Genomic DNA, 25,801 nt, shown 5'->3' with positions numbered 1-25,801 from the left:
GTCTCCATTGTGAGACTTGTTACTGTTTTTGGCATATCGAATATGCCATGGGCAGCTTGCCAGGCTCTCTTGATGGGACAGAGGAATCGAACCTGGGTCGGCTGCGTGCAAGGCAAACGCTTCTACCGCTGTGCTATCACTCCAGTCGGAGACTGACAATAAAAACCTTAAAATCATTGCACATTCTCTTTTCAATACAGATTTCAACTTTCCACAACAAAAAAAGATGAAATAAAAAGCAGTAACAAAATAACTACACCGACTTGGGGCGTGGAGAGTGGGTGGAGTGAGGTGTGGGGGAAAGACTAAGAATTTATTGCCACAATTTATAAAAGAACAAGTAGAAGTAGTTGACACGCTGGAAAATGTGAAATTTCTAGAAAACTGTTTCCTACTTGGCCAGGAATTGTTCCAGCATTTAAAGATGAATGATACCCCCTGGTGGTACACACGAGCCCTGCAAACATTTGACTAACAGGACTCAAAGACTTTTCCAGAGACCTTCCAGAAAAATGCAGAAAACTCACCAAAGGGCATGATTAGGAGCCTGACTCCAGGGCCTGCTGGTCGACCCGGCCCAGTGGTTCCACATACAAGTGACAGGAATTCAGGCAAGTTTGGGCTTTTTTTCCATTAAATTTTTAGTTCAAATGGAGTCTCTATACCTCTGCCTCTTTCCATAGAGGCTGAATCTCTGACATTCCCGCCAGCAGTGTGTGAGGGCGCCTTCCCCTCCCCGTCCCCACCAACAACTGCTTGTCTCCAGTTGTTTTGGTGTGTGTCATGCCCCTCGTGGGAGACAGTATCTAATATGTATTTGCGTGTCCCTGATAATTAGAGTCTCTTGCCCGCACACCTGGCTGTCTTCCCCGGGGCCCCTTGGAGGGGATGGGCTCCAGCTTCCCTCCCCACCCCAAGCAGGGCTCCAGGTGGCCGAGGACCACCAGAGCCTAGCTACAGCCATGCTCGAGGCCCCTCTCCACACGTTCGGACAGGCCTCATGCATGAAGGTGTGGGCAGAGGAACCCAGGTGTGTGTGGTCCCATCAACGGCCAATATCCAGAGAGAGACTTGGAAGCAAGCTCTCAGAAGCGAGCGGCCGCTTTGCGGCTGCACCATATCTTTAGCCTACTTCTCCCTCTGGGAGAAACTGGCAATCTTCTGAGAATTTCCTGCCCACTTGGGACAGCCTTGCAAGCTTCCCATGGTGTATTCATATGCAAAATCCAGTAACAAGCTGGATCTCATTCCCCTGACCCTGAAGAGCACCCAGTGCAACATCGTTAGGAGGGCCGAGTCGAGATAGACTTCTAAGATCTCAGGGAAAGGACGAAGTGAGATGTTACTGAGCCTGCCTGAGAAATCGGTGATTAACGGGATTTCGTGATCATGACCCTGATAATTAGTGGTGATGAACACTTTTTCCTATGCCTTTAGCTCTCTCCGTTTTCTTTGAGAAAGCGTCTGTTCAACTCCTCTCTCTCTCTTTCAGATGGGGTTGCTGGCTTTCTTGCTGAGTCCTGAGTGTTTACATTTATTGGATAGTCGCCATTTGTCCAAGCATGTTTCTTCACGGGCCTGTGCTTCAGTTCCCAAATGTGAAACAGGGGGCAGGGGGGATCTGGAGCAATAGCACAGCAGGTAGGGCGTTTGCCTTGCACACAGCTGACCTGGGTTCGATTCCCAGCATCCCATATGGTCCCCTAAGCACCACCAGGAGTGATTCCTGAGTGAAAAGCCAGGAGTAACCCCTGAGCATCGCCGGGTATGACACCCCCCCCAAAAAAAGCAAAAAGCAAAAAAAGCAAAAACCAAATGTGAAACGGCTGTAAGGTGGCACCCCCTGGAAGGGTTGTTGAGTGAAACCAGAAGCTATCCTTCAGGAAACTGGACCCCATGTCTCATGTTCAGTTAGTGCTTGCTTTTATCATTGCATTGGCCCAGCAACCTCACCTCTAAGCATTTATGCTAAGGAAACCTTAATTAAGTGCACAAAGATGTATATACATACTTGTTTATCACTCCATGATTTATCAAAGGCCAGAAGCATAAATGCCTGGTTAAATAAATTTTTGTAATCTTTTCCTTGCAATACTATGTGGCTATTAAAAATAATTATGTTGATATATATGTGTTGATGTAAAGGCATTTATAATCTACTTTCAAGATGGAAAAACAAGTTAAAGAAGAATAAATATAGTTGAAACCTAGGAAGGAGACATATGTATTTTTTTAATCAGAGCATTTTTAACCTACATGTTACTAGTATTTGACTCTGACTGTGAGAGTTACTCAAATTTATTTTTCTTTTTGGCTATCTGCATTTTCTAATTTTCCCTATCAATCTTATTGTTCGCATAATTTTTTAAAAATTTATTATGTTCCATATTATGATGGTTAATTTTATGTGTCACTTGACTGCATTAGTAGGTACACTGATGGCTAGTAAACATTATTTCTGTGTGCTTTTGTGAGGGTATCTCTGGAAGAGATAGGTTTTGAATCATTAGGCTGAGAATAGAAGATCCTCTCTCACCAGGTGGGCAAGCAACATCTAATTTATTAACAGCAACTTCGTCAAGCAAAAGGCAAAGGAAGGACTGATTTTTTTTAATTTTCATGTCCAAGAAGAACACCAAGATCCAACTTGCAGAGATCAGCTCAAGAGACATCTCAAAACCTGGATAGATTGATAGGTAGGCAGGTAGAAAGATGGATAATAAATAAATAGAGGCAATACAAATAACAGGTGATAAATAAATATAGATGATGATGATGATGATGATGATAAAGATGCATTGATAAAAATATCCATAGCTAAAAAGAGAGGGAGAAAGAGAGAGAGAGAGAGAGAGATCGATCCTATTGCTACTGCTTTATCTGGAGAACCCTGAAAAATATAAATATGCTTCCATGTTCTTATAAATCTTGCCAAAAATCTATTTTATATATTTGAAAGTGGGAAGTCACAACATAGGAATGCAAAAGTAAAGTGTCATTCCAAGTTTCCAAAATAGATACAAAAGCACATTTGGAAATATGTGACCTAATGAATATTCAAGAACAATCATTGCCATTGGTAATTTAGTGAGGAAATGAGGTGAACACACACATCCACCCACTCAATCGGTTTCACTTTCCAAGATTTCAGTTATCCAAGGTCAACTGCATCTAAAAATATTGCATCCAGTAAGATATGGAGAGAGGGTAACTTTTGTTTGCTTGACTTCTCACGGAACTTCAGTGCAGTATGTTACAGCATATTGTGATTGTTTTTTTCATTGTGTGTTACTGCTAATCTCCTACTGTGCCTCGTTTATAAATCAATACTTAGCATAAGAAGGCATAAGTAGGGAAGATGTAGCCTCTCCGGAGCTCAGGACTGTCCCGAGGTCTTAGCAACCCCTGGAGAGGTCTTGGAAGAATCTTCTGTGGCTAAGGAGAGATTACTGCATTTTACTTAAGTTCCCTCTGAGAAGCAGAGCCCGGGGCGAGGATTTGATTAATTCATTTTAGAGGTGCTCCCATGATGCAGAAGCAAGAGGGAGAAAGGCCACTAAAGGAGCAAATAGGTTGTTGGGCATCAGGATGACAACTGTGAAAGCTGTGTGAGGACCACGCGCTCACCACGCTCGCCCTGCCCTGGGGGAGGAGGCCCAGCCCCGGTGTCCCTCACACGCCTGCTGGGACAAGTCAAGTCAGCTGAGGCCTCACGTCTGCCTCTGCGTGACTGTCTCGTCACGACCAAGAGCTGGGCTGCCCTGTCCTCACGCTCTCTGGATGGTTCCTTCTCTTCCTTCCTTCCCATGAGCAGAGGCCCCAGCATGCCCTGTCCTGCCTCCCCTGACCACCCCATCACAGTGGTCAGATCTGCATTGCTCACTCAGGCCTTTCCCTGCTCAGTCCGGCATCTTCCATATCCCCCTCACACACATGACTCCCCACAAACATAATCATGAAAGTTTGTAAGTCTGTAATTGTATCTCATGGTGATTCATTAAAAATAAATAAATAATAAAGGACACAACTGACACAGTTGAGGTTCAGTTCTGACACTTGTCTCATACACATACACATACACACACACTCCACATGCAAACTCCAAACTCACATACACTCCCACACACATACACTACACACACACACACACACACACTCCACACGCAAACTCCAAACTCACCCTACCACATACACATTTCACGCACACACACACTCCACACACACAAACACACACAAACTCCAAACTCACATACACTCCCCTCCACACACACATTCCACACAACATGTGTACACACACACTCACGTATGTGCACACCCGTGTGTGCACGCACTCAGGCACACATGCACTCACACACACACCAGCCCCCAAAGACCAAAACACTGAATACCAGAGTTATAAACATTCTACTATATTTAAATGTTCACATATAATAAATTCATTGCCCTTCAGATCTTTTTTTTTAATTGCAGAGTTTATATATAACCTAATCTGGAAAATAATATCTAAAATAACAACCAAGGTCCCTTAGAGACCCGAAGCCATAGCCAAGTGCCTCCTTCCCCTTCTTGCGCAGGGCCTACCGGATGTCATGACTCCAGGATGCCCCCAATCCCCCCAAGGGGTACTGGGCGACCCCTTTCAGCCTCCCAGGGTCGTGCCTAGACATCCGGCCCTGCCCACCTCTGCCTGGCCCACAGCAATGCTCAGTAAACGACTGTGGATAACCATTGAGTGAGAAGGCATATGTCCCCAAAGGCCCTCAAAGAAGACACCTCTGGAGTACCCTCGGGCACACAGTAAGGAGAGACAAGTGGCAATGTCCAGTTTGCTGGGAACGTGGAGGTAGAGGAAGACAATGGCCTGGAAGTCCTGTTCCAAGTCTTTCTAAGCCATGGCACTGGGCCACCTGATCCACTAAACGGGGCCCCTCACAGCCGGCAAGGGAGACATTCTCTCTGTCCTTCGCTCCACTTCTCTCTCCTCTCGGCTCCTGAGACAGGAAGCCCAGCATCCTCCCCTGCTGGGCTGGGTCCTGAGCTGATCCCAGCCGGCCGGCCGCAAGGCTCCGGGGCACCCTCAGCAGGCGGGACCTGGGGTCAGCTGGCGCTCCAAGCACTGGCGCCAAACTTCCCCGGAAGCTTGGAGCGGGCCAAGGGCTTGGGCTTCTCCCTCTGGTCCTGGGGCAGCTCTTCCAAGGACGAGATCTCCAAGTCACTCTCATCGTCAGACAGCTGCAGGGAAGGAAGGAGAAGAAAACGCAGCTGACACGGGGTAGATATGGGGACAAAACGCAGCTTGGAGAATGCAGGCAGGGGACCCTGAGCACGAGACTCACAGCTGAGGTCTAGGGTCAGCGATTTTAAACACCCCGGCAATGCCACCAGCCAAGGCCACGCAAGCGACTCCCACAGACCGGGCTGTTCCTGTGTCACTTTGATGTGTGTGTGGCCCACCCTGCCCGGATGGGGCAGGAAACCCAGAGCTTCTCCTCTCCACACTCCTGGCAGCCCACCGCCTCTCAGATTGAAACACTGTGGCCAGCGCCTGGAAGGTTCCAGAGTCTGGAATCTCTGCCCCCCAGAGCTCTCCTGCCCCCCTGGCCCGCAGCCCAGGCCACCTCGACTTTGATATAAACACACCAATCTAATTGTGTTCTCTTGTGCAGGATAAAGACTGGAGTGACAGCACAGCGGGTAGGGCCTTGTACGTGGCCGACCCGGGTTTGATTCCTCCATCCCTCTCGGAGAGCCCAGCAAGCTACCGAGAGTATCCCGCCCGCACGCAGAGCCTGGCAAGCGACCCGTAGTGCATTCTATATGCCAAAACCACTAACAAGTCTCACAATGGAGACATTACTGGTGCCCGCTCGAGCAAATCAATGAACAACGGGACGATAGTGCTATAGTGCTACAGTGCAGGATAAAGCCAACCAGAGGTTATCCAGCAGCAGCGCTGTTCATGCCCATTTACAATATGAGAAAAGGGAGAGATACTTTTAAAAAGTTATTTGGACTCATTACAAACACACATAAGTTGTGTAATAAACCAAGTACTATATACAACTAAAGGAAGGAGGCAGAGAAAGTTATCGACAACCAAACTAGGCGGGTGGGAGTGATTGTACAGAGAGCAGGATGCTTGCCTTGCAACCTGGGCTCAATTCCCAGCACTCCATATGGTCCCCAGAGCCGGCCAGAAGTGATTCCTGAGCACAGGGCCAGAAGTAAGCCCTGAGCACTGCTGGATGTGGCCTAAAAACCAACACCCCCCACCAAAAGAAAAAGAAGAACCAAAGTGCATAAAAGATCAAGCCATCCCGGAATGCACCTTTTTTGATGGGAAAGGTAAAAAGAATGAGAAGGGGCTGTGGGTGCTGGTCCCTGGCTGGGATGCAGGGAGGGGAGCAGGAGGAGGGTCTCTGGGCTCTAAGTCTGACGGCCTGAGGCAGAGCCTCGGAGTCGTGGATGGTGAAGAGGAAGACTGGATTGTTTCCAACAAAGGCCTCTGAGTGGGCCGGGGGATGCTGTGTATGATGGAGCCCGGGGGTGTGTGATGTCACCTCAAGAGCCCGTCCCTGGGGAGATGTGCAGGGGTGGGGAGATCCCGGGAGACTGACGGAATGTGGTCCACTCTGAGACAAGGAGGGAATTTATTCCACAGCAGCCCCAGGCCCTACTAGAGGCAGGACAGTGGCCAGGAGGCAGTGGAGAAAAGCAGCCCGCCGAGTGGGTGCTGGCACAGTGGACAAAAGCTGTCCCACATCCACATGACAGGAACAACGAGCACATCCACATGACAGGAAAAACTCCGAAAGGGGTTTTCTGGGGCTGGGGGGATAGCACAGCGGGTAGGGCATTTGCCCTGCATGCAGCCAACCTGAGTTCAATTCCCAGCATCCCATATGGTTCCCCGAGCACCGCCAGGAGTAATTCCTGAGTGCAGAGCTATGAGTAACCCCTGTGCATTGCCGGGTGTGACCCAAAAAGCAAAAAAAAAGGGGGGGGGGACTTTCCAGCCACAGAGGAGCAAAGGATATGGGAGGTCACCGGCAACGTCCTCTAAGGCCAAGGCTGGCCCTCAATGGCCCCTCTGCAGCCTCCAACCCCACAGGGTCCCACAACTCTGGACTACCTCTGTGGGGAGAGGCAGCCCCACCCCACCCCTGCATCCAGCACCTTACCTGAGTCTTCCTCCCTGGAGCAGCAGCTTTCTGGGGTCCCGCTCTGGGCATCAAGAACAGATCGACCCCTCCAGCAGGCTTCTTCACCGGACCTTCCAGCTGCTTCTCAAGGTTTCGCACCATCGACTGCACAAGGGTTCCTGGAACAAAGAGTCTGTGTGGGTGACAAAAGCCCAGAAAACGGGTGTGAGGGCCTGCAGGGGTGTCCAGGTTCCTGTGTGGGTAGAGAATGTGTGAAGGAGGGTCCAGGGAAGCAGAAAAGACCACCACAAAGACGAGGAGTGAGGGGAGCCAAAACAGGCCCAGGCCACACGCAAATCAAAACGGCGATGAGATACCACATGACACGGTGAGAACGGCCGGGCCGGAGGCCAGAAACAGCCAACGGAGGGCATGTGAAGGGAAAGGAAACCGCCACTGCAGGCAGGACTGTTACCTGGCTCAGTCACTATGGAAAACTCTAGTGGAGACCTCTCAAAAAATAAAACAGAATTTCCATATGATTCAACAACTCCACTACTAGGTATCTATAGCAAGAACACAGAAATACTAATTGGGAAAGATACATGCATACCTAAGGTCATCATGGCACTATTTATAATAGCCAAGATCTGTAAACAACCCAAGCATCCCACAGCAGGTGGTGAATAAAGAAGATGGGAGATGTGTGTGTGTGTGTGTGTGTGTGTGTGTGAGTGTGTGTGTACTACTCAATTTAAGAAATGATAAAGATCTTGCTTTCAGCTAGAAGGTGGATAGAACTGGAAGGCATCATGCTAAGTGAAATAACTCAGTAAAAAGACTGAATAATGGGGCCGGAAGGATAGTAGAGCAGGTAGGGCGTTTACCTTGCATGCAGTCAACTAGGGTTCCATCCCTGGCATTCCATATGGTTCCCCAAGCACCACCAGGAGTGACCCCTGAGTATCGAGCCAGAAGTAAGCCCTGAGCACAGCCAGGTGTGGCCCAAAAGAGAGGAGGGGGGAGACTAGAGGATCTCACCAGTAGGCTCTATAAAAAAGAAAAGAAGCAAGACCAGATGCAGTACAGAGGCAAGGTGTTTGCCTGCGCACAGCTGAGCCAGGTTCAGTCCTCAGCACCATATATGATTCTCCAAGCACAGCCAGGAATGAGCCCTGAATACAGAAGCAGGAAAGCCCTGTGAGCACTGGGTGTGGCCCCATTACTCATTTGATGGGCCCACACCCCCCAACCAGCCTATCACCTACCTGAAGAAGCCCCCCAGAGCCTGGGTCACTTACCTGAGGAAACTACCCTCAGCCCCATCACTCACTTGAGGAAACCTCCCAAAGCTTGAATAAGCCCCCCACCCCAGAGCCCAGGTCACCCCCTGAGGAAGCCCATCAGAGCCTGGGTTATTCACCCCTCAGAGTTTGGGTCACCCCCCTGAGGAAGCCCATCAGAGCCTGGGTCATTCACCCCTCAGAGTTTGGATCACCCCCCTGAGGGAGCCCATCAGAGCCTGGGTTATTCACCCCTCAGAGTTGGGGTCACCCCCCTGAGGAAGCCCATCAGAGCCGGGGTCATTCACCCCCAGAGTTTGGGTCACTCACCTGAGCCCAGGGCCGGGTCCCCTGAGGTGTCAGTGTCAGACCAGTCCCAGTCGTCCTCCTGCCGGAGCCCCATCCTGGAAGGGCCTCGCGGGGGCTGGGGAGGGGCCGCCCGCTCTCTCTCCGAGTCATCTTCAGAACTGAACGGCGGTGTGCTGTCGCCCAGGAGAAGCGATGGGTGCGAGTCAGAGTAAGGATGAAACGCCGGCCTGGGGAAGTTGGCAAGTGTCCCCACAGCCACCAGCGCCCTCTGGCCCCGGTGACCAGACCACGGGGAGCAGATCGGCTGTGAGGAGATGGGCCCTGCCCGCCCACCTTCTCTCCCAGTCCCCGGACACTGCTGCCCACCGGGAGAGCAGGACTCACCTCAGCCCGGGCCCCGGGGAAGCTGGGGGGCTGGAGGGCCCCCGCGCTCTGGGGCGCGTAGAAGGGGGGGACGTGGGGGTCAGTCCAGGACCATGGCTGCCGCGTCTCAGAAGACTTGTCCTGGGGGGCTCTGCCGGATGGGACAGCGGCGCCACGTGCAGAGTCCTGGCCTTGGGCTGGGTCCCTCTGGTGACCAGGGAGCTCTTGGGGCTTCTGGCTGGAAACACAGACGGGGCGGGGGTTCTGAGCTCACCCCAAGGCCCCCCACCCGAGCCAAGGCGGAGGGAGGCCCCGTGCTTGGGACCCCCTGTGGCAGCCCCCAGTGGCCCCTGAGGACTGAACCCCTACCCTCTCCCAGGGCCCTGCTGCCGCCTGCTCTTGGTTGCCCAGCTCAGGGTCATCAGGACCAGCCCCTCCCGGGATCACCCCCTCCCGGGATCAGCCCCGCGCCGGGACCCCTCCTCTAACCCCAGGGTCACCCTTCTCCAGGTCACCTCCTCTGACCTCCCCAGTAGCATCTCTCCAGCCCCGCAGCTGCAGCCTCTGGGGCTCAGGCTTCCAGGCAGGAAGGTTGTTCTGCCACCAGAGGGCGCCGCAGGACCACTTGGGCCACAGAACGCCGTGACTCGGAGCGCGGGCACCACAGGAGGCCCCGCCCCGTCCCAGGAGAAACGGGAGTGAACCGGGTGTCAGGCGCGACTGAGTCTAAACACTTCCACAGCGCTGTGGCGGCTGAATCTCAGCGTCGCAGCCAGGAACATTTGCAATGTGCATTGTGCTTGCAAGTACTCTGAAGTGGACCTTCTAGCCGAGTAGGGAGAGTAGGAGTTGGGGCGGGGGGGTCCCCAGGAGAACCTGCTGGTGAATATCCCATCACAGCGGGGTAACAACCAGCCTCACTGCTGCTGGCATCATGCGCCAGCTGCAGATACCACTCAAAGCATCGCTCTCCCTCTGTCAAAGAGATTTGGGGACCATCACAGCCCACGACTCCACCTCAGAGGCAGACGCAAACCCATGCGTCTCCTCAAAGCTGAGGCACTTGACATCCTACAGCCGAAGTTTGGCCCCAAATGAGAGGCAAGCAACCACAGGACAGGGCAGAGAGGTGTGGGCACGGAGCTGAAAAAGGGGCTTGTCAGGTGCTTCCAAAACACAGGCACAGCCTGAGAAAGCAGGACCCGGAGACGGGATGGGGAGAGAGGTAGGGACAAGCTCAAGACTCACTTTCAGTCCCCAGGCTGAGCCGTGGGAACACCAGCCTGTCTGGGCAGTTGGTCCAGAGCCAACTCAGAAAACATCTGTGGATGAGTGACTCGTGGAACCTTCCAGCCTGGGGGGTGGTGGGTTAAGGGGAAGGGGAGGGGGTAGAGGGAGGGGGGTAAAACCTGAGGTTTCTCTGCTGACCTCCCTGGAGGCTTCGAACACACACATACACACACAAAAAAAACACACAAACACACACATCAGAGTTCCCTAATTATTGATGCCATTCTGACCAGATTGCCATGCCAACTGCCCATTTCTTTAGTTAACACTTTAGGTTAAAGTCATCAGATCAAAACATAAACTACCCACCTTGTACCAGTGAACCATGCCCGTGAGCTCACAGAATTGCTATTTCGAATACTTTCTTCTCTCTTACTTCCTTTGTTAAAATGGTATTGACTTGCCATTGACCTAGGGCAGTCTTAGTCTTTACTGCTGTTTCTCTCCTGGGGCCTCCGCCATCCTAACCCTTTGCCCCCAGTCTCCTGTCTCCCCTTCCACCCCACCCCACTGACACTTACAATTTCTCCCTGTGACCCTCTGTGACATCCTCAGAATTCAGATGGTGCCCAGTGAGAAACATGGGCTTCGGTTTTGTGAGTACAAGCCACACTCTGAATCTGGGTCTCAGTTACCCACCTCCAAAGTTCCATCCCATCGAATTCTATTTCCTAATATTTTCTCAGGCACATGAGAAAAAATAAGGATTAAAAAAAATTTTCTTTTCTTTTTGGCTCATGCCCAGCGATGCTCAGGGGTTAGTCCTGGCTCTGCACTCAGGAATTACTCCTGGAGGTGCTTAGGGGACCATATGGGCCTCTGGGAATCGAACCTGGGTCGGCCACATGCAAGGCAAAATGCCCTACCCGCTGTGCTATTGCTCCAGCCCCAAGGATTAAATTTTAAAGTTATGAGCTCAAACACCAATCAAACTCATCTTACATACCCCCAGCGGCATGGGGACCACGCTCTGGAAAATTCCTTGACACAAAGAGCTGAGGTCAGTCTGTCTGCTGGAGATCACAGGGTGGGCCTCCCCATGTCCCCACATGTCTGTGACTGCAGACACCCTGCGGGAGCTGAGACCTCACCCTGCAAAGGTGACCCCACACCCACTGAAGCCCCTTCCCTAGAACTTCCAACAATCCTTGCCAAATGGGTCTGGGAATCTCTAGAAAGTTGGGGGGAATCTCTCCTATCCCAGACTCAGGTTCCCAGGTTCCTCCGTAACCCTTGAGCATGGAGACGGACAGGCCCCAATTCACATGGCCCCATCCCCACGGTGCCCAGCGGGCCACTGAAGACTTGTCCACAGGCAGCCGGACCCCCTCACCCACCCGCTTCTGCACAGTGCCCCTTCCGGCCTCTTTGGTCCGCCTCTGCACGCAGCCTCAGTGCTCCCGGCCCCGGGCCTGCCTCCCAGCGCCGACAGGCCCGGGGTTACAGACCCCCAGACAGAAGGGGCTGCTCTCTGCCGGGGGCGGGGCAGGAAGAACAGGGCAAATGCAGCAGGTGCCAGCTGCTCTCTGAACAGGCAGGGCCCCCTCCACTTACCTGCAAGCGCGCCCTCCGGCAGGGAGCCCCCAGCCCTCTCTCTCCCCTTCACTCGGCTGTTGGCTTCCTTGATGAGCTTTTCCCTCAGGCTCAGAAACTCAGAAAACCTCCGGGCCTTGTGCTCCCGCTGGGCTCGCAGGATGGACTCCAGGTGTCGGAGAGTCTGAAGAGAGATGCCCTGCGCAGCCTAGGAGAGAGCAGGTCCACTCTGGAGGGGGGGCTCCCGGGTCCCCCTTTCTCTAGGCCTCTCAGGCCTGCTTGGGGGACACTGTGGCAGCAGCCGGCCTTACGGGAGCCTGAGATGGGCGTCAGAGCAGTGCTTCACGGGCTGTTAAGAACGTGGTGTTGGGGGTTGGGGATCCCCAACTGATCTCAGGACAGAACGGGGCAAAGAGCCCACCGACAATTCCAGGAACATCACAGCTCCTGGGACTTGGTGGGAACAAGCTTGCTTCTGCCCAACCACTTCCTAGGGACACACGGTCCGCTGCTTTGGGTACCCCAATCTCTACCAGAGGCCAGACCTGTCTTTCAGGGCTGCCAACGTTAGGACCCTTCCAACTCCCTCTCAGGCGTCTGCCACCCACCCGGGGCGGGGGAGGGCTTTGGAAGGCATCTGAATCCAGGATGAAATTCACCGAAGGTTAGAAGGAAACATTTACATCGAGTCTGAACCCAGAACCAAGGTGAGAAGCAGCAACAGTGGAACGAGGGTTGGGGCAACCCCCTTTTGGGTTCGGTGCGTCCTTGTTCTTCCAATCTTGCTCTACATAACGGGCATTTTCAAGAATGGCCAGCCCAGCTACCGGATAAGCAGCCGTGTTTTTATGTAGCATTAAATGTCGTTGGTGAGCCAGGGTACCCAGCAGGCGCTGTCAAGCACCCACAAGGGCTCACTGTGTTCCGGTTCCAATTGCCCCTGTAAGGGGCTGGAGTGATAGCACAGCGGGTAGGGCGTTTGCCTTGCATGCGGCCGACCCCAGTTCAATTCCCAGCATCCCATATGGTCCCCCAAGCACCGCCAGGAGAAATTCCTGAGTGTATGAGCCAGGAATAACCCCTGTGCATCGCTGGGTGTGACCACCCCAAAAAACAAACACACAAACAAACCAATTGCCCGTGTAAGAGCCAACTTCACTGGGGACCTGCCTCACGCATGCTCAGGCACCTGAGTGGATGTGGCCGCGCAGGCCTGGGTGAGAGACTTTCGCTTTGCCCGGGAAGTTTAGCAACCCAGAAAAGCCACCAATGAGCGGAGAAGGCAGGGGGCAGGTGAGCATCTCCGAGTCCCTGGAGGAACTGCCCCTGAGCTGGGATATGGGGCTGGAACTGTACAGGTTGAGTGTCCGGACATCAAAGGCAGCCCAGTAGGAACAAGTCAGGTGACTTTACCTAACCCTTCAGATCTGCTTCCTCCCCACTAGTGCTGGCCCTGGGGGATGTGACGTGGCCCGGAGGACCCCAGGCTGGGCAGGGGGGCGTGTCCCTGCCTGCCAGGCGTTCCAACTTACTCTCTGGACCCCCATGCTCTCCAGCTTCTCTTCCAGCGTCTCCTCCAGGATTGGCCGGAACTGCTTCAGCAGCGTGGGATTTTGCCTCAGAGCTGCCAGCACCTTCCGCTGTCCATCCCCGGAGTCCAGCTCTGCAGCACAGGACACCCCCAGCGTGAGCCTGGGCACCACGCCTCTCCAGCCCCCAATCTGCTCTGCTTCGGGCCAGCTCATGATCTGGCCTGTTTCCATTCCTTCACACACACACATACACACGCACACCAGCCAGTCTAGACGTCCATGGCCTCGGCTTTGTTCTGCTCAGATGAGCTGCAGTTACTTGATCTCATGGCTACTGGCCCTACTGAGGTACTCCTGACTCATGACACTGAGAAAGCGGAAGGTGTGTAGTGCAGTGACCTAACTCACAGTGTTCCAAAATAACTGCCACAGTATGTTTAGAGATTCCCCCATCTCACAGATCAAGTTTCCTTTGTGATGAGAGTCCCCGGTATCTGCCACCTAACTTTCAAGTACGCCCGAGAGCCATGTTATACTCTGCACCCCAGTATTTCTTTCTCTTTCCTTTCCCTTCCCTTCCTTTTCTGTCGTTGTGCTGATGACCGAAGTTGTACACACTTGGTTCCAGTGCACCTGAGCACATACCCTTTGTGGGAATCACAAAAGTCAGTGCCACAGAGATCGCACTTGGCATAAGTGACAGTGCTAGAGATCAAACTACAGCCTCAAGGCAGGCACTTGGACCCTGATTGGTACCAGGGCCCACCCTGCGTGCTGTGCGTCAGCCCTGCGGGGAGGCTGGTGTGGTTCCTGAAGATTCTCGATGGAGAACCTGATTCGAGAATCTTGTAGAACTCTCATTCCACTTGGACAGAGTCTCAGTGGTTCTCAAACTTAACCAAGAGTTCAGCACTGCAGACGGTCCCCCAAGCACCGCCAGGAGAGATCCCTGAGCACAAAGCCAGGCATAAGCCCTGAGCATGGCCAAAACAAAACAAATAAGGCAGGAAAGGTCATCTTAAGCCAATGCAGCCCGCCCTCACCTGCTGCTCCGCATGCCTCCAGGTGAGCGGGGGTGGGAGGGCTGGGCAGGTATGAGCATCCATCAGCCTCTCAGGCCCCATTCCAAACCCTGACTTCAGCGGCACTGGCTGGCTCTGTGGCTCTGGGCAAGTCACCTACCTTCTCTGAGCCTACGTTTGCCATGAGACCAAGTAGAAGGATGCTAGTAGTTGTGTGTAACATGCTTGGTACCTTTACAGGTGCTCAAGAAACATGTATTTGTATAAATGGATGGACGTGGAGAGTACCATGCTGAGTGAAATGAGTCAGAAGGAGAGGGACGGACATGGGACAATTGGACTCATTTGTGGGGTATGGAAAAAACAACATAGAGGAAACTAATACCCAAGGACAGTAGGAACAAGGGTCAGGAGGAATGGGTCATGGTTGGAAGCTTGTCACAGTGGTGGTGGGGTGTGGAGGGCAGCTAGGATAGAGGGCAGCAAGGATATGATGAAGAAAGTTGAAAATGAGCACTCTGGATAGGAACTGAGTGCTGAAAGTAAGTAGCACTGTAGCACTGTCATCCCATTGTTCATTGATTTGCTCGAGTGGGCACCAGTAATGTCTCCATTGTGAGACTTGTTACTGTTTTTAGTATATCAAATACGCCACAGGTAGCTTGCCAGGCTCTGCCATGTAGGTTGGATATTCTCAGTAGCTTGCCGGGCCCTCTGAGAGGGACGGAGGAATTGAACCCGGGTCGGCCACATGCAAGGCAAATGCCCTACCCGCTGTGCTATCGCTGAAAGTAAGTAAAGGGAGAAATATGATAACCTTGATACAGTACCTGTATTGCAAACTAAAATGCCCAAAAGGAAATATATATTTATATATATATATATATATATATATAGAGAGAGAGAGAGAGAGAGAGAGAGAGAGAGAGAAAAGGAAGTGCCTGCCATAGAGGCAGACTTGGGGAAGAGGGGCAGGAGGGAAACTTAGGGACATGAAAATGTACACTGGTGAAGGGATGGGTGTTGGAACATTGTATGATTGAAACCCAATCATGAACAACTTTCTTACTGTGTATCTCATAGTGAGTCAATAAAAATAATAATTAAAAAAAAGAATGATGCATTTCAGCCCCCTGGCTCCTACACTCGGGCCGTGCACCCGCAGTTCAGAAGGAGCAAACCACACATGGAGCACAGCCCCTCTGACCCACGGCTTGCGGGGAAACAAGGTCCCACCTTCCTCAGAAGACTCCTCCTCCGTGTCTGCAGCCTTCGGGACCTCGTGGCTCCCTGGGAGATGAAGACCAGTCAGAGGGTCCCACACGCCCGACCCCAGCCCGTCTCCGCAGTCGGCAGCACTGTGTGAGCAATCCCTGCGGGGCCTCTCCAGGAAAGAGGGTTGAGGCGCTCAACAGCGGGCTTCCAGGTGGAGAGGAGCCTCGCCCACTGCTCTGTCCCCACCAGCTGAGCACAACACACCAGCCCTGGGACCTCTGGAAGCTTCAGCTCCTATCTAGGAAAGGGGAAACTCGGCCAGGCCCCAGGGAGGCCCAGGGAGGCCCAGTGACGACAGCACTGACCGGCAGTGCATGGCACCCGCTCTTAGGAATGACCCCCCTGACACTGGGAAGTTACCATCACAGGGACAGAGGGGGCCAGGCTGCTCACCATATGGGGAAAGAAAACTTGACTCTCACAAGAAGCGATGGGAAGACGCATGGGTTTATAAGAAAGGGTGGAAGGGGTGTCCCCCAGAAGAGACAGGCGACAGTAGAGCAGGAAGGACCAGGTGGCAGAGGGACTGGTCCAAGCCCTGTAGGCTACTCTGACTTTCCCACCAGATCCTGCACCCCAATATGTGTTGACAAGGGCACTGGCGCCCCAACATGCACCCAAAGAGGCCACACTGGGGCCAAGGTTAAAAAAAATTAGTGGCCCCTGGGAGGCCCATCCCACAGGCCTGGAGAGTCCATGAGCCCATCCAGCCATCCCCACCCCCATCCCCACCAACCTCCCGTCTTGGCCTCCCAAAAGGCGGGGCAGGCTAGCCAGTGCTTGGCTACTGCAGAGAAGGCCTTTGGGGCCAACACCAGGCTAGGGCCATCTGTCGCACAGAGCCTGACCCCACGGGGGTGGGCGCACCCCTCCCATCCTGGGGTGGGAGGACCAGAGAGAGATGAGCACCTTGGGGAAGACTTACCCTCCGCCTTCCTGGCAGTCAGAGTCTGGATCTGCAGAGACAGAGAGAGCAGATGGAGCAGAGAAATTCTGCGCCAGGCAGGGGGTCTGCCAAGCACCAGGAAGAGGGGACAGTCACCATTTCCACACTGCCCGCTGGGGAGGGAACATCCTCTAAGACCCCAACAGCTCTGAGGTTGAATGGCAGAGTCTGGTTCTGTTTTTCCATGTTGGGGGACAGAAAGTGTCCCCCTCCAGACTGGAGCCCCCAGAAGCAGAGTGGTCAGGACTCGGCACAACAGATGGGAAAAGGCCAGGGCAGGCGGCCACCCCTCCTGGGGTGGACATTCGAGGATACCTGCTCCTCCCCCTTCCCAGGACAAACTTCTTCTTCCCCCCACACAGTTGGAGGAGGGTGGTCCCCGAAGCCCACGTGACCCACAGCATGGCCAGAACTGAGCACCCAGGTTTGGGCAAAGAATTCAAGACAGGAAACATGAGACATCAAGAGTTAATGACATTCTTATAAATGGATGGACGTGGAGAGTGTCCTGCTGAGAGAAATGAATCCAGAGAGAGACAGATAGAGTGACTGACTCATTTGTGGAATAGAAAAAAATAGTATGAGACTATTATATGAGACTAATATCCAAGGCCAGAAAACAGGGGTCAGGAAGACTGGTCAATGGTTGGAAGCTTGGCACAAGTGTGTGGGGCGGGGGTGGGGTGGGGGGTGAAGAGCAGTTAGAGAAGTGACCAGAATGACAATAATAGAAATAATCACTCAGGACAAGAACGGAGTGTTGAAAGTAGGAAATGGGATACATGTGATAACCTTTCAGTAACTGTATTGCAAGCCATAATACCAAAAGGAAAGAGAGGAGGCAGAAAAGGAAGAAGAAGGGGAAGAAGAAGGAGAAAGAGAAAGAGAAGGGGAAGGGGGAGGAGGAGGAGGAGGAGGAGAAGAAGAAGAAGAAGAAGAAGAAGAAGAAGAAGAAGAAGAAGAAGAAGAAGAAGAAGAAGAAGAAGAAGAAGAAGAAGAAGAAGAAGAAGAAGAAGAAGAAGAAGAAGAAGGAGAAGAAGAAGAAGAAGGAGAAGGAGAAAGAGAAGAAGGAGAAGGAGGAGGAGGAGGAGGGAGAGGAGGAGGGAGAGGAGGAGGAGGGAGGACGAGAAAGAAAGAAAGAAAGAAAGAAAGAAAGAAAGAAAGAAAGAAAGAAAGAAAGAAAGAAAGAAAGAAAGAAAGAAAGAAAGAAAGAAAGAAAGAAAGAAAGAAAGAGAAAAGTGTCTGTCATAGAAGCAGGTGGGGGGTAGGAAGTACAGGAGGGGAAACTGGGGACATTGGTGGTGAGAAATGTACACTGGTGAAGAGACAGGTATTTATTGGAAGATTTTATGAATGAAATCCAATCATTAACAACTTTGTAACTGTATCTCTCACTGATTCAATTAGAGAGGGGGAGAGAGAGAGGCAGAGAGAGAGAGAGAGAGTCTTGACAGGCACCAGTTGGGACTTCCTTCACCTGCTTGCTAGGTAGTTTTGCTGTATGTAAGGGCTATGGAACAGAAGCTGGTCTGCAGTAAGAGAAGCAGATGGAAAGCAGACATGGAAGCAGATAGAAAAGGAAATAGGCACCAATCCAGGGGAAACCCCTGACCACCTCGTATCTGCTTCTAGATCATTCCCAGACCCAGCTGCTTTCTGCCGTGAGCCAGTGAGCCACCCTGCCTGCCTTACGGCAGAGCCCCTCCACTGCTTGAGCTGATGATCTAGTTATCTACTGATAATGTTCATTTCTATTTTTCCCTTTCTTCACTCTATTCTAGAAGCTATAAAACAAAGTATTCACTTTCTAATCTTCTAACGTGACACAGCTTTGACAAAATATAAGCAAAGCAAGGGGGCTTTGAATCAGTTTCTCTTACTAAATATGGTTGTGATGGTTGGACCAATGACAGCCATCTTGCAGAGATGAGTACAAGCCTGAGTACAAAAGTCAACATTAAAGACAGTAAAAGGAAAGAGTCTGGGGCCAGGATTGTGGCACAGTGATGGAGCACATGTGCCACACGTGTGAGGTCCTGGGTTTGATTCCCAGCACTTCACAACACACACATGTTAATGTGAACTTGGGATGGCATGATGTTAGTGCTCAATAATGTCAACAACTGTCACCTCTTGATGTGACAATAAAAATAAACCTCTTTCATCTTATTCTGTTGTGTTTAGCCCAGGAGTTCCTGGATGAAGCATTCTGAAACGGGTCTGGGTAACGTCGGGAGGAAACCTTCAGATAATCCCTGGAGTGGTCAGAGCCGTGAGTCTCCCGGTGGATAGGAAACCAGAGTGGAGTAGGCGCCAAACGCCGACTTAAGTGAGCAAAGCATGACAGGGCGAGCAGAAGATCCCCGACAGCAAGGGCTGCAGGAACAGGAAGAGGAGGCTGGGGAGAGACGGGGCTGCTGGGTCCAGGGAAGCTGTGTGGAGGTGAGGCCAGGACCGGAGGCTTCAGGAGGGTGCAGTGAGGGCAAAGGAAACCCTTGCGTGCAGAAGAGGCAGCTGAGCGCAGGAGGAGCAAAAACTCCTGGATAACAGGTGGAGGATCACGGGGGCGCGCTGCGGGAGAGGGGTCTGGGGAAGAAGCCTTTTCCTCCCGTGTGCTCACTGAAAACGGGTGAGGTAAGAACTGGCGTGTGCCCACCCGTATGGGCAAGGCCACATGCCCTACGCTCTGCGTGGTCTTGACGGAGCCACTTGACTCCAGTAGCCTGTTGTCTGTCAGAATAAGACCAGAAGGCAGCTCTGCCGACCAGAAGTGCGGCCGAGCAGCAGTGATGCAGCCCCCGAGGAAGCCGGGTGTCCCACTTGTGGTCCCTGAGACCCATCAGCCTGTCCTCAGCTGGGGGGAGGCCGGACAGCTCCTGCGCCTTTGTGCACCCAGTCCTGGGGACTCTTCTCCTTCCCCAGGAGCCCCCACTAAGGAGGCCAGTGCCATGACAAGGGGCCCGGGCCCTAACTCCCCCCGGGGGGCAGCGGGCAGACCTACCGTCTGCTCCTGGGCGGCGAGCAGCCGCGCCTGCTCCTGCAGCCGACCGCGCAGGGTGTCGATCTGGCGCTGCGCCTGCGCCGTGGCTTTCCGCTGGTCCTGAGACAGCGAGGCCTGGAGCCTCTCGTTCTCCTCCTGCAGCTGAGGGGCACAGGTGGGCCGGGAGGTCAGTGTGATGCTTGCACAGGGGCCTCGAGTGGCCAGTGTCAGTGGGACGTACGGCCTTTAGGCAAACGTGGCCAGGCTTTCCCGTCAGCGGGACGGGCCGCAGTGGGAAGGGGGCTTTCTAAGGAGGGGGGCGTGTCTATGTTGGGGGTAGGTTTGGGGATGCCTCGAGAGCAAGGATGGAATAAGGCTGCAAAGAGCCGGGGAAAGGGGCTTTCTGGCAGGCGTAAGCCCACCCCAACCCCTGCCCCATGCCTTAAAGACAGTCAGTTGAAAAGTAATGAATGAGTTTAGGTGAAAAGACGTGAAGACACTGTCATAATCTCATTTTCTCTCAATCCGCATTAAGAAACTAGTGAAAATGGGGCTGGAGCGATAGCACAGCGTGGTAGGGCGTTTGTCTTGCACGCGGCGGACCCAGATTCGATTCCCAGCATCCCATATGGTCCCCTGAGCACCGCCAGGAGTAATTCTTGAGAGCAGAGCCAGGAGTAGCCCCTGTGCATCGCCAGGTGTGACCCAAAAAGCATAGAAAGAAAGAAAGAAAGAAAGAAAGAAAGAAAGAAAGAAAGAAAGAAAGAAAGAAAGAAAGAAAGAAAGAAAGAAAGAAAGAAAGAAAGAAAGAAAGAAAGAAAGAAAGAAAGAAAGGAAGGAAGGAAGAAGGAAGGAAAGAAAGAAAGAAAGAAAGAAAGAAAGAAAGAAAGAAAGAAAGAAAGAAAGAAAGAAAGAAAGAAAGAAAGAAAGAAAGAAAGAAAGAAAGAAAGAAAGAAAGAAAGAAAGAAAGAAAGAAAGAAACTAGTGAAAACACTGGAAATCAGAGACCCAGGAATGAATCTCAAATTGATTAGCTCACTGCAGAGGTGTCTCTGGACCCCAATTATTTACAATTTTAGAATTCCAGGAGCACATGGACACTTTTGTGGCCGCGCAACACTTCGTGATATTCATAACAAGCAATAGAAAATAAATTATCTAGCATCTGCCTGTGGTAGGCAGGCTGTGGTGGGAAAATTCAAAATAATGGTGGCGGGAATGTGGTTTGGTGGTGCAATTGGTGTTGAAATGGTGAATGTAATCAATTCATGTGAACAAACCTTATGAAAATAAAATTTAAAGTTAAAAAAAAAACACTGAAAGAGAAAATACTGGAAAGCACTGAAGAGGTCACATGTCAGGTGTGGATGGGAAAGGTGGACGAAGCCAGCATGGGAGAGAGACTTCTCCCAGCAACATGGCAGGATGCCTCTGCTTTTGCCATAGTGCATTCGAGCACATTTCCCACGTTGAAAGGTTTCTGATAACATCATCCCGTGGGCTTCTGGGGTATGGATATCTAATAAGTGCCAAACGCTGATCTGAGTCCCTGGCTGCAGGCGGAATCCAGGACGTGGACTAATCAGCATCCTCCTCAACTTGCTTCCTCCTCAGAGGGGTTTTTTTTGGGGGAGAGGGGCTGTTTTTTTGTTTTTTGTTTTTTGTTTTTTTTTTTCTTTTTGGGTCACACCTGGCGATGCACATGGGTCACTCCTGGCTTTGCACTCAGGAATTACTCCTGGCGGTGCTCAGGGGACCATATGGGATGCTGGGAATTGAAACCGGGTCGGCCGCGTGCAAGGCAAATGCCCTACCCACTGTGCTATCGTTCCAGCCCCACCTCAGAGGGTTTTTACAGAAACTGTTTCCTCCGTCCTGAGGCCTGCTGCCTGCTGCCTACCACTGTTCATTTCTAAGGTCTTTCTAAGACTCATGTGAATTGTCCCAAAGGCCCACAGAGACCTGGGCAGTGTTTCGAAAAAGAACCCGAATAGAAAATCACCAGGAACTTCACCTGAGATTAAAACAATCCCATGTTGGATGGCAGAAGGGTCACCGCAGAGGGAACCTCAAGGAAATGAGCTGGTTCAGAAGTGAGAGCCTGGGAGACACTGATCCTGCCCAAGGAAGCTGCTGACCTTTCTGGCTGGGGGTGGCCAGCACCACCTGCCAGGAACCAATGCCTGGGAACCAATATGGCAGTACAATCTGTCCTGCAACTAAGGAACAACCGCTTCCTGGGAAAAAATATCAGAGTACCTTTTGAAGGTTACAGAACAATGCCCAGGGAAACTGCCATCAAGGGCCCACATCCAGTTTCCTTAAACGTTTGTGTTCTTTGCTATTCTCCCATTCTGCCCACTGCCTCAGATAATCAATTATAAAAGACTAGCTTAGGAGAAATAAATTTGGAGTTTGCTCCCATTCGTTTGTGTCTGTCTGTGTCTGTCTCTTTCCTCCTGTGTCTGTCTCCTTTTCACTCGCGCACCCTCTCCCGGCCACCCACGTTGACCAAGTCCCGTGGGATGGGACAACCACCAAGGAAGAACAAGGAAGAAGAGTTTATCTTTCTGGTTGCTGGTGGCCAGTATCCAGGAACAATATCAGTTACAAAATACCTGCCAATTAGATCAAGGCAGGAGGTGGGGGGTGGGGGGCCATGAAAGATGGCGGGAGGGGGGCTTAAGGATGAAGGATGAGGGGAAATCCTCAGAAACAGAGCCCCCTACCCGACTCCCAGGGAACACTACCTCTCTCTTCTCGGCTGTGTGCTCCTCTTGCAGTTCTTTCATTTTTCTCTTCCATTCTGTTTTCTGGGGAGGGGATGAGAAGCATATTCAGTGGGCTCCGATAGATGATGGTGTCAATTATCAAGCTAAAGGAATTCAAGAGTCATGGTTCGGTTTATGCAGAGAGCAGTGAAAAGAATAGGAAGCGGAAAGATGGGGAAAATGGAATTGTAGTTAGGGGGAAGACTGGCTCATGGTGTTTAGGCAAGTAATGAACTGGCTAAAAGTATCTATATACTTATATGTTTAAATGTGGACATTAACTTCCACCTTATTTTATAACTTGAAGCAAAATAAATTTTAGGTGTCACCACTGTCACCACTGTCATCCCGTTGCTCATCAATTTGTTTGAGTGGGCACCAGTAACGTCTCTCATTGAGAGACTTATTGTTACTGTTTTTGGCATATCCAACACGCACTCGATACTCTCGGTAGCTTGCTGGGCTCTCCGAGAGGGGCGGAGGAATCGAACTCAGGTCGGCCTCGTGAAAGGCAAACGCCCAACCGCTGGGCTATCGCTCCAGCCCAAATTCTAGATGGATCACAGAAAAGTATTAACTACAGAAAAATAGAAGTGAGTTGTTTCCACAGGCCACCCTCTATGCCCCAAGCCCTCTGCTTGCTCACCCACTTCTCACACCCCATAACTACCTGCCGTTGCTTACACTTCAAGTCACAAGGCCACATCAGTACCCTGCTCATCACACTTCACACATCACACACAGATACTTCCTATCTCTGGGGGAGCACCAGCGGGGAAGGGGGAGGATCTCTCAGCCTAGTCCCTGTGAGAGCTCCCCCTGGGGGGCAGACTACAAAGATTCACCCTCAGAACACAGCAAACACAATGAGGGAGCCATGGAGAGGTCCAGCAAGCTCAATGAGTGAAGACGAGTAACTGGAAAACCAGTACCAGGCAACTCACATCCCTCAGAGGATGACCATAGAGACACCATGATGACGCAGTTTAATGAGCTCAAAGGAAATGATGGTACAGGTAGTCAGGAAAACACAAGAAAGTATGAGAGCAGAAATGAGGATACTACAGTCAGAAGTGACAGCCCAGCTTCACGACTGATGTCGGAGAGACACAGACAGCTGAGTTATGCTCTGAAGGCCTAGCTGCCACTGGCCCAAATCACCTGGAGTCTTAGTGGAATGGGGACCGACTGAGAAACTACCACCTGACAAAGGCGCATCTCTTGGATAAAAGAATGGATCAACAGGTGGGGGCAGGGGAGAGCAGAGTGTTAGTGCAGTAGGCAGGATGGTTGCCTCGCATGCAGCCAACCCAGATTTGATTTGATTTGATCCCTGGCATCCCATATGTCCCCGAACTTCGCCAGGTGTAATTCCTGATTGCAGAGCCAGAAGTAACCCCTGGTATCACTGGGTGCAGCCCCCAAACAAACAAAAAGGCTCAACAGATAGAAATCAATAAATGCAATGTGCCATATTAACATAACAAGGGATAAATCACATGTATCTCAGTAGTACAGAAAAAAACATTTTACAAAACTCAACATCATTTCTCGATTTAAAAAAAATGTCAACAAATGGGGCAAAAAAAAGACAAAGTCTCAAAGTAATAAAAGCCAGGTTTTTATTACTGATAAGCCCAGAGCTCACATTATTCTCAACGGTGAAAGCTGAACAATTGCCCAGAATGATCAGAAAAAAAACAGACAAGGAAGACTGTTCTCATGACTTATATTTAAGATAGCAGTAGACATAAAGTCAGAGCAATGAGGCAAGGACCAGAAATAAAACATATTCAAGTTGGCTTTTGAACAAAGAAATCAACACTTTCTCTGTTTGCCAAGATATAATCATATTTTAGGGACTCCTAAAGACGCCTCACATCAGAAGCAATAAACACATTCAGTAACATTATAGACCACGAATTCAGCATGGAAAACTCGGTTGCATTTCACATGCAAACAACAAACTATTCAGAAATGAAAGATGGATTTAATTTGATCATTTTGCCACACAAACATGATTAATTTTCGTGTTGCCAAGATTTTGATAAGCAGAGCGGAGAGACCAGTAGAAAACCAGAGGAATGACTACAACAAGGGTGACGAAAGTTTGGGTTAATTGTTATATCTTGTACAAACTCACAGGTTGGTAAGGAAATCAATTGGAAAGCAAGCAAAGGAATGTGACTAGGGCTCAGATAAAAATAATGACTTTGTTCTTAATGTCAAACTTAGACTGTTAGTTAGACATTAAGTTCTTTCCTAACGAACTCAGAGAGCAGAAACAAAAGCAGACCGTGATTTAATGACCATGCCAATTTCCTCTCCCTGTAATGGAATCATCAGAGATTACAGAACATAGGTAACTGACTGGTGGTAAAATTTACCCAGCGGTGGTCAGTGTCTCATACCCGATCACAAGAGCAGATGGTACACAGGTCAATTCTGTATTCGGTGCTTTCCTCCCATAATATGGAATCAGCTAGGGTGGGCATATTGACACCCCGTTAATGGCAAAGGCTAAAATCCTTTTTTGATTCCAGAGAGTTGGTTGTTAAACTTTCACCGTCACACTGCTAGATCCACCCCAAATATCCTCAAACCCAAAAGACACTAAGAAGGTTTTTGGAACTCACTGGAATAAAAATGAGAGCAACCATATCAAAAAAGAGATGCCACCATATGTGTTTTTGGAAAACACCCCAGGCAAATTGATAGTGCAAATACACCCCTCACCAGCCTCATCTGAAATTCCCGAGTACCCTACCTGACCCTAACTCCCCTGGTAGTTCTGTAAAATAGAGAACTTGGCTAAAAATAGTGGGCAAAACACAACGACTCTGTTGGAAGACAGTATGGTTCTTGGCTGGCTTGGTCCCGTCAGCTCACCTGAAGGTCCATCTTCTCCTTCAGGGCCTGGAGCTTCTGCGCCTGCCTCAGCTGCTCCTCAGGCTCCTCATCTCGCAAAGACCCAAGGTTGGACTCCGTCACAGCGTGAGACTGCAGGGCTTGTAGTTTCTAGAGAAAGGCCAGGCAAGGATTTAGGTGAAGATCTAGTTCCGGGGCTCTCTGCTGAACCTCGAACAGTGTCAAGGCCCACGTTCCCCTAGCCACAGACCCCCGGTTCCTCACCCCTCAGTATTGACACAACTGTGAGTAGCCACCCAAAGTCTACATTCTCCTTGGCCGGCACTCAGCTGAGAGCTCAGGCCTACAGGGGAGGGCCAAGTTCCCGGGAAGCCCAGAATTCAAATGCATAATTTGAATGATTATTTTGCACTGAAATTCTGCTAGGCTGAAACCCCAGAGCTTGCGTGTCACCTGCCCCATTTCTTCCTCAGTCTCAAAGAAGCTA

General features: G+C 51.2%; 1 protein-coding gene across 1 annotated transcript in view; it reads right to left on the bottom strand.

Moving 5' to 3' along the window:
• Positions 1–4,459: 4,459 nt before the first annotated feature.
• Positions 4,460–25,801, bottom strand: part of DZIP1L (DAZ interacting zinc finger protein 1 like) — a 40,378-nt gene continuing 19,036 nt past the window's right edge. The window contains exons 8-18 of the mRNA XM_004603221.2: positions 25,336–25,464; positions 22,426–22,488; positions 19,697–19,837; positions 16,675–16,705; positions 15,711–15,764; positions 13,453–13,583; positions 11,942–12,128; positions 9,119–9,335; positions 8,756–8,907; positions 7,182–7,321; positions 4,460–5,232 (exon numbers count right to left, since the gene is read on the bottom strand). Coding sequence (XP_004603278.2) covers positions 5,098–5,232; positions 7,182–7,321; positions 8,756–8,907; positions 9,119–9,335; positions 11,942–12,128; positions 13,453–13,583; positions 15,711–15,764; positions 16,675–16,705; positions 19,697–19,837; positions 22,426–22,488; positions 25,336–25,464 — 1,380 coding nt within the window. The 3' untranslated portion in view covers positions 4,460–5,097. The remainder of the gene's footprint in view (positions 5,233–7,181; positions 7,322–8,755; positions 8,908–9,118; positions 9,336–11,941; positions 12,129–13,452; positions 13,584–15,710; positions 15,765–16,674; positions 16,706–19,696; positions 19,838–22,425; positions 22,489–25,335; positions 25,465–25,801) is intronic.

This window comes from Sorex araneus, chromosome 2 (assembly GCF_027595985.1).
Source record: "Sorex araneus isolate mSorAra2 chromosome 2, mSorAra2.pri, whole genome shotgun sequence".
NCBI lineage: Eukaryota > Metazoa > Chordata > Mammalia > Eulipotyphla > Soricidae > Sorex > Sorex araneus.
The sequence above is the reverse complement of the archived record's forward strand: the minus strand, read 5'-3'. Positions and strand labels throughout refer to the sequence as shown.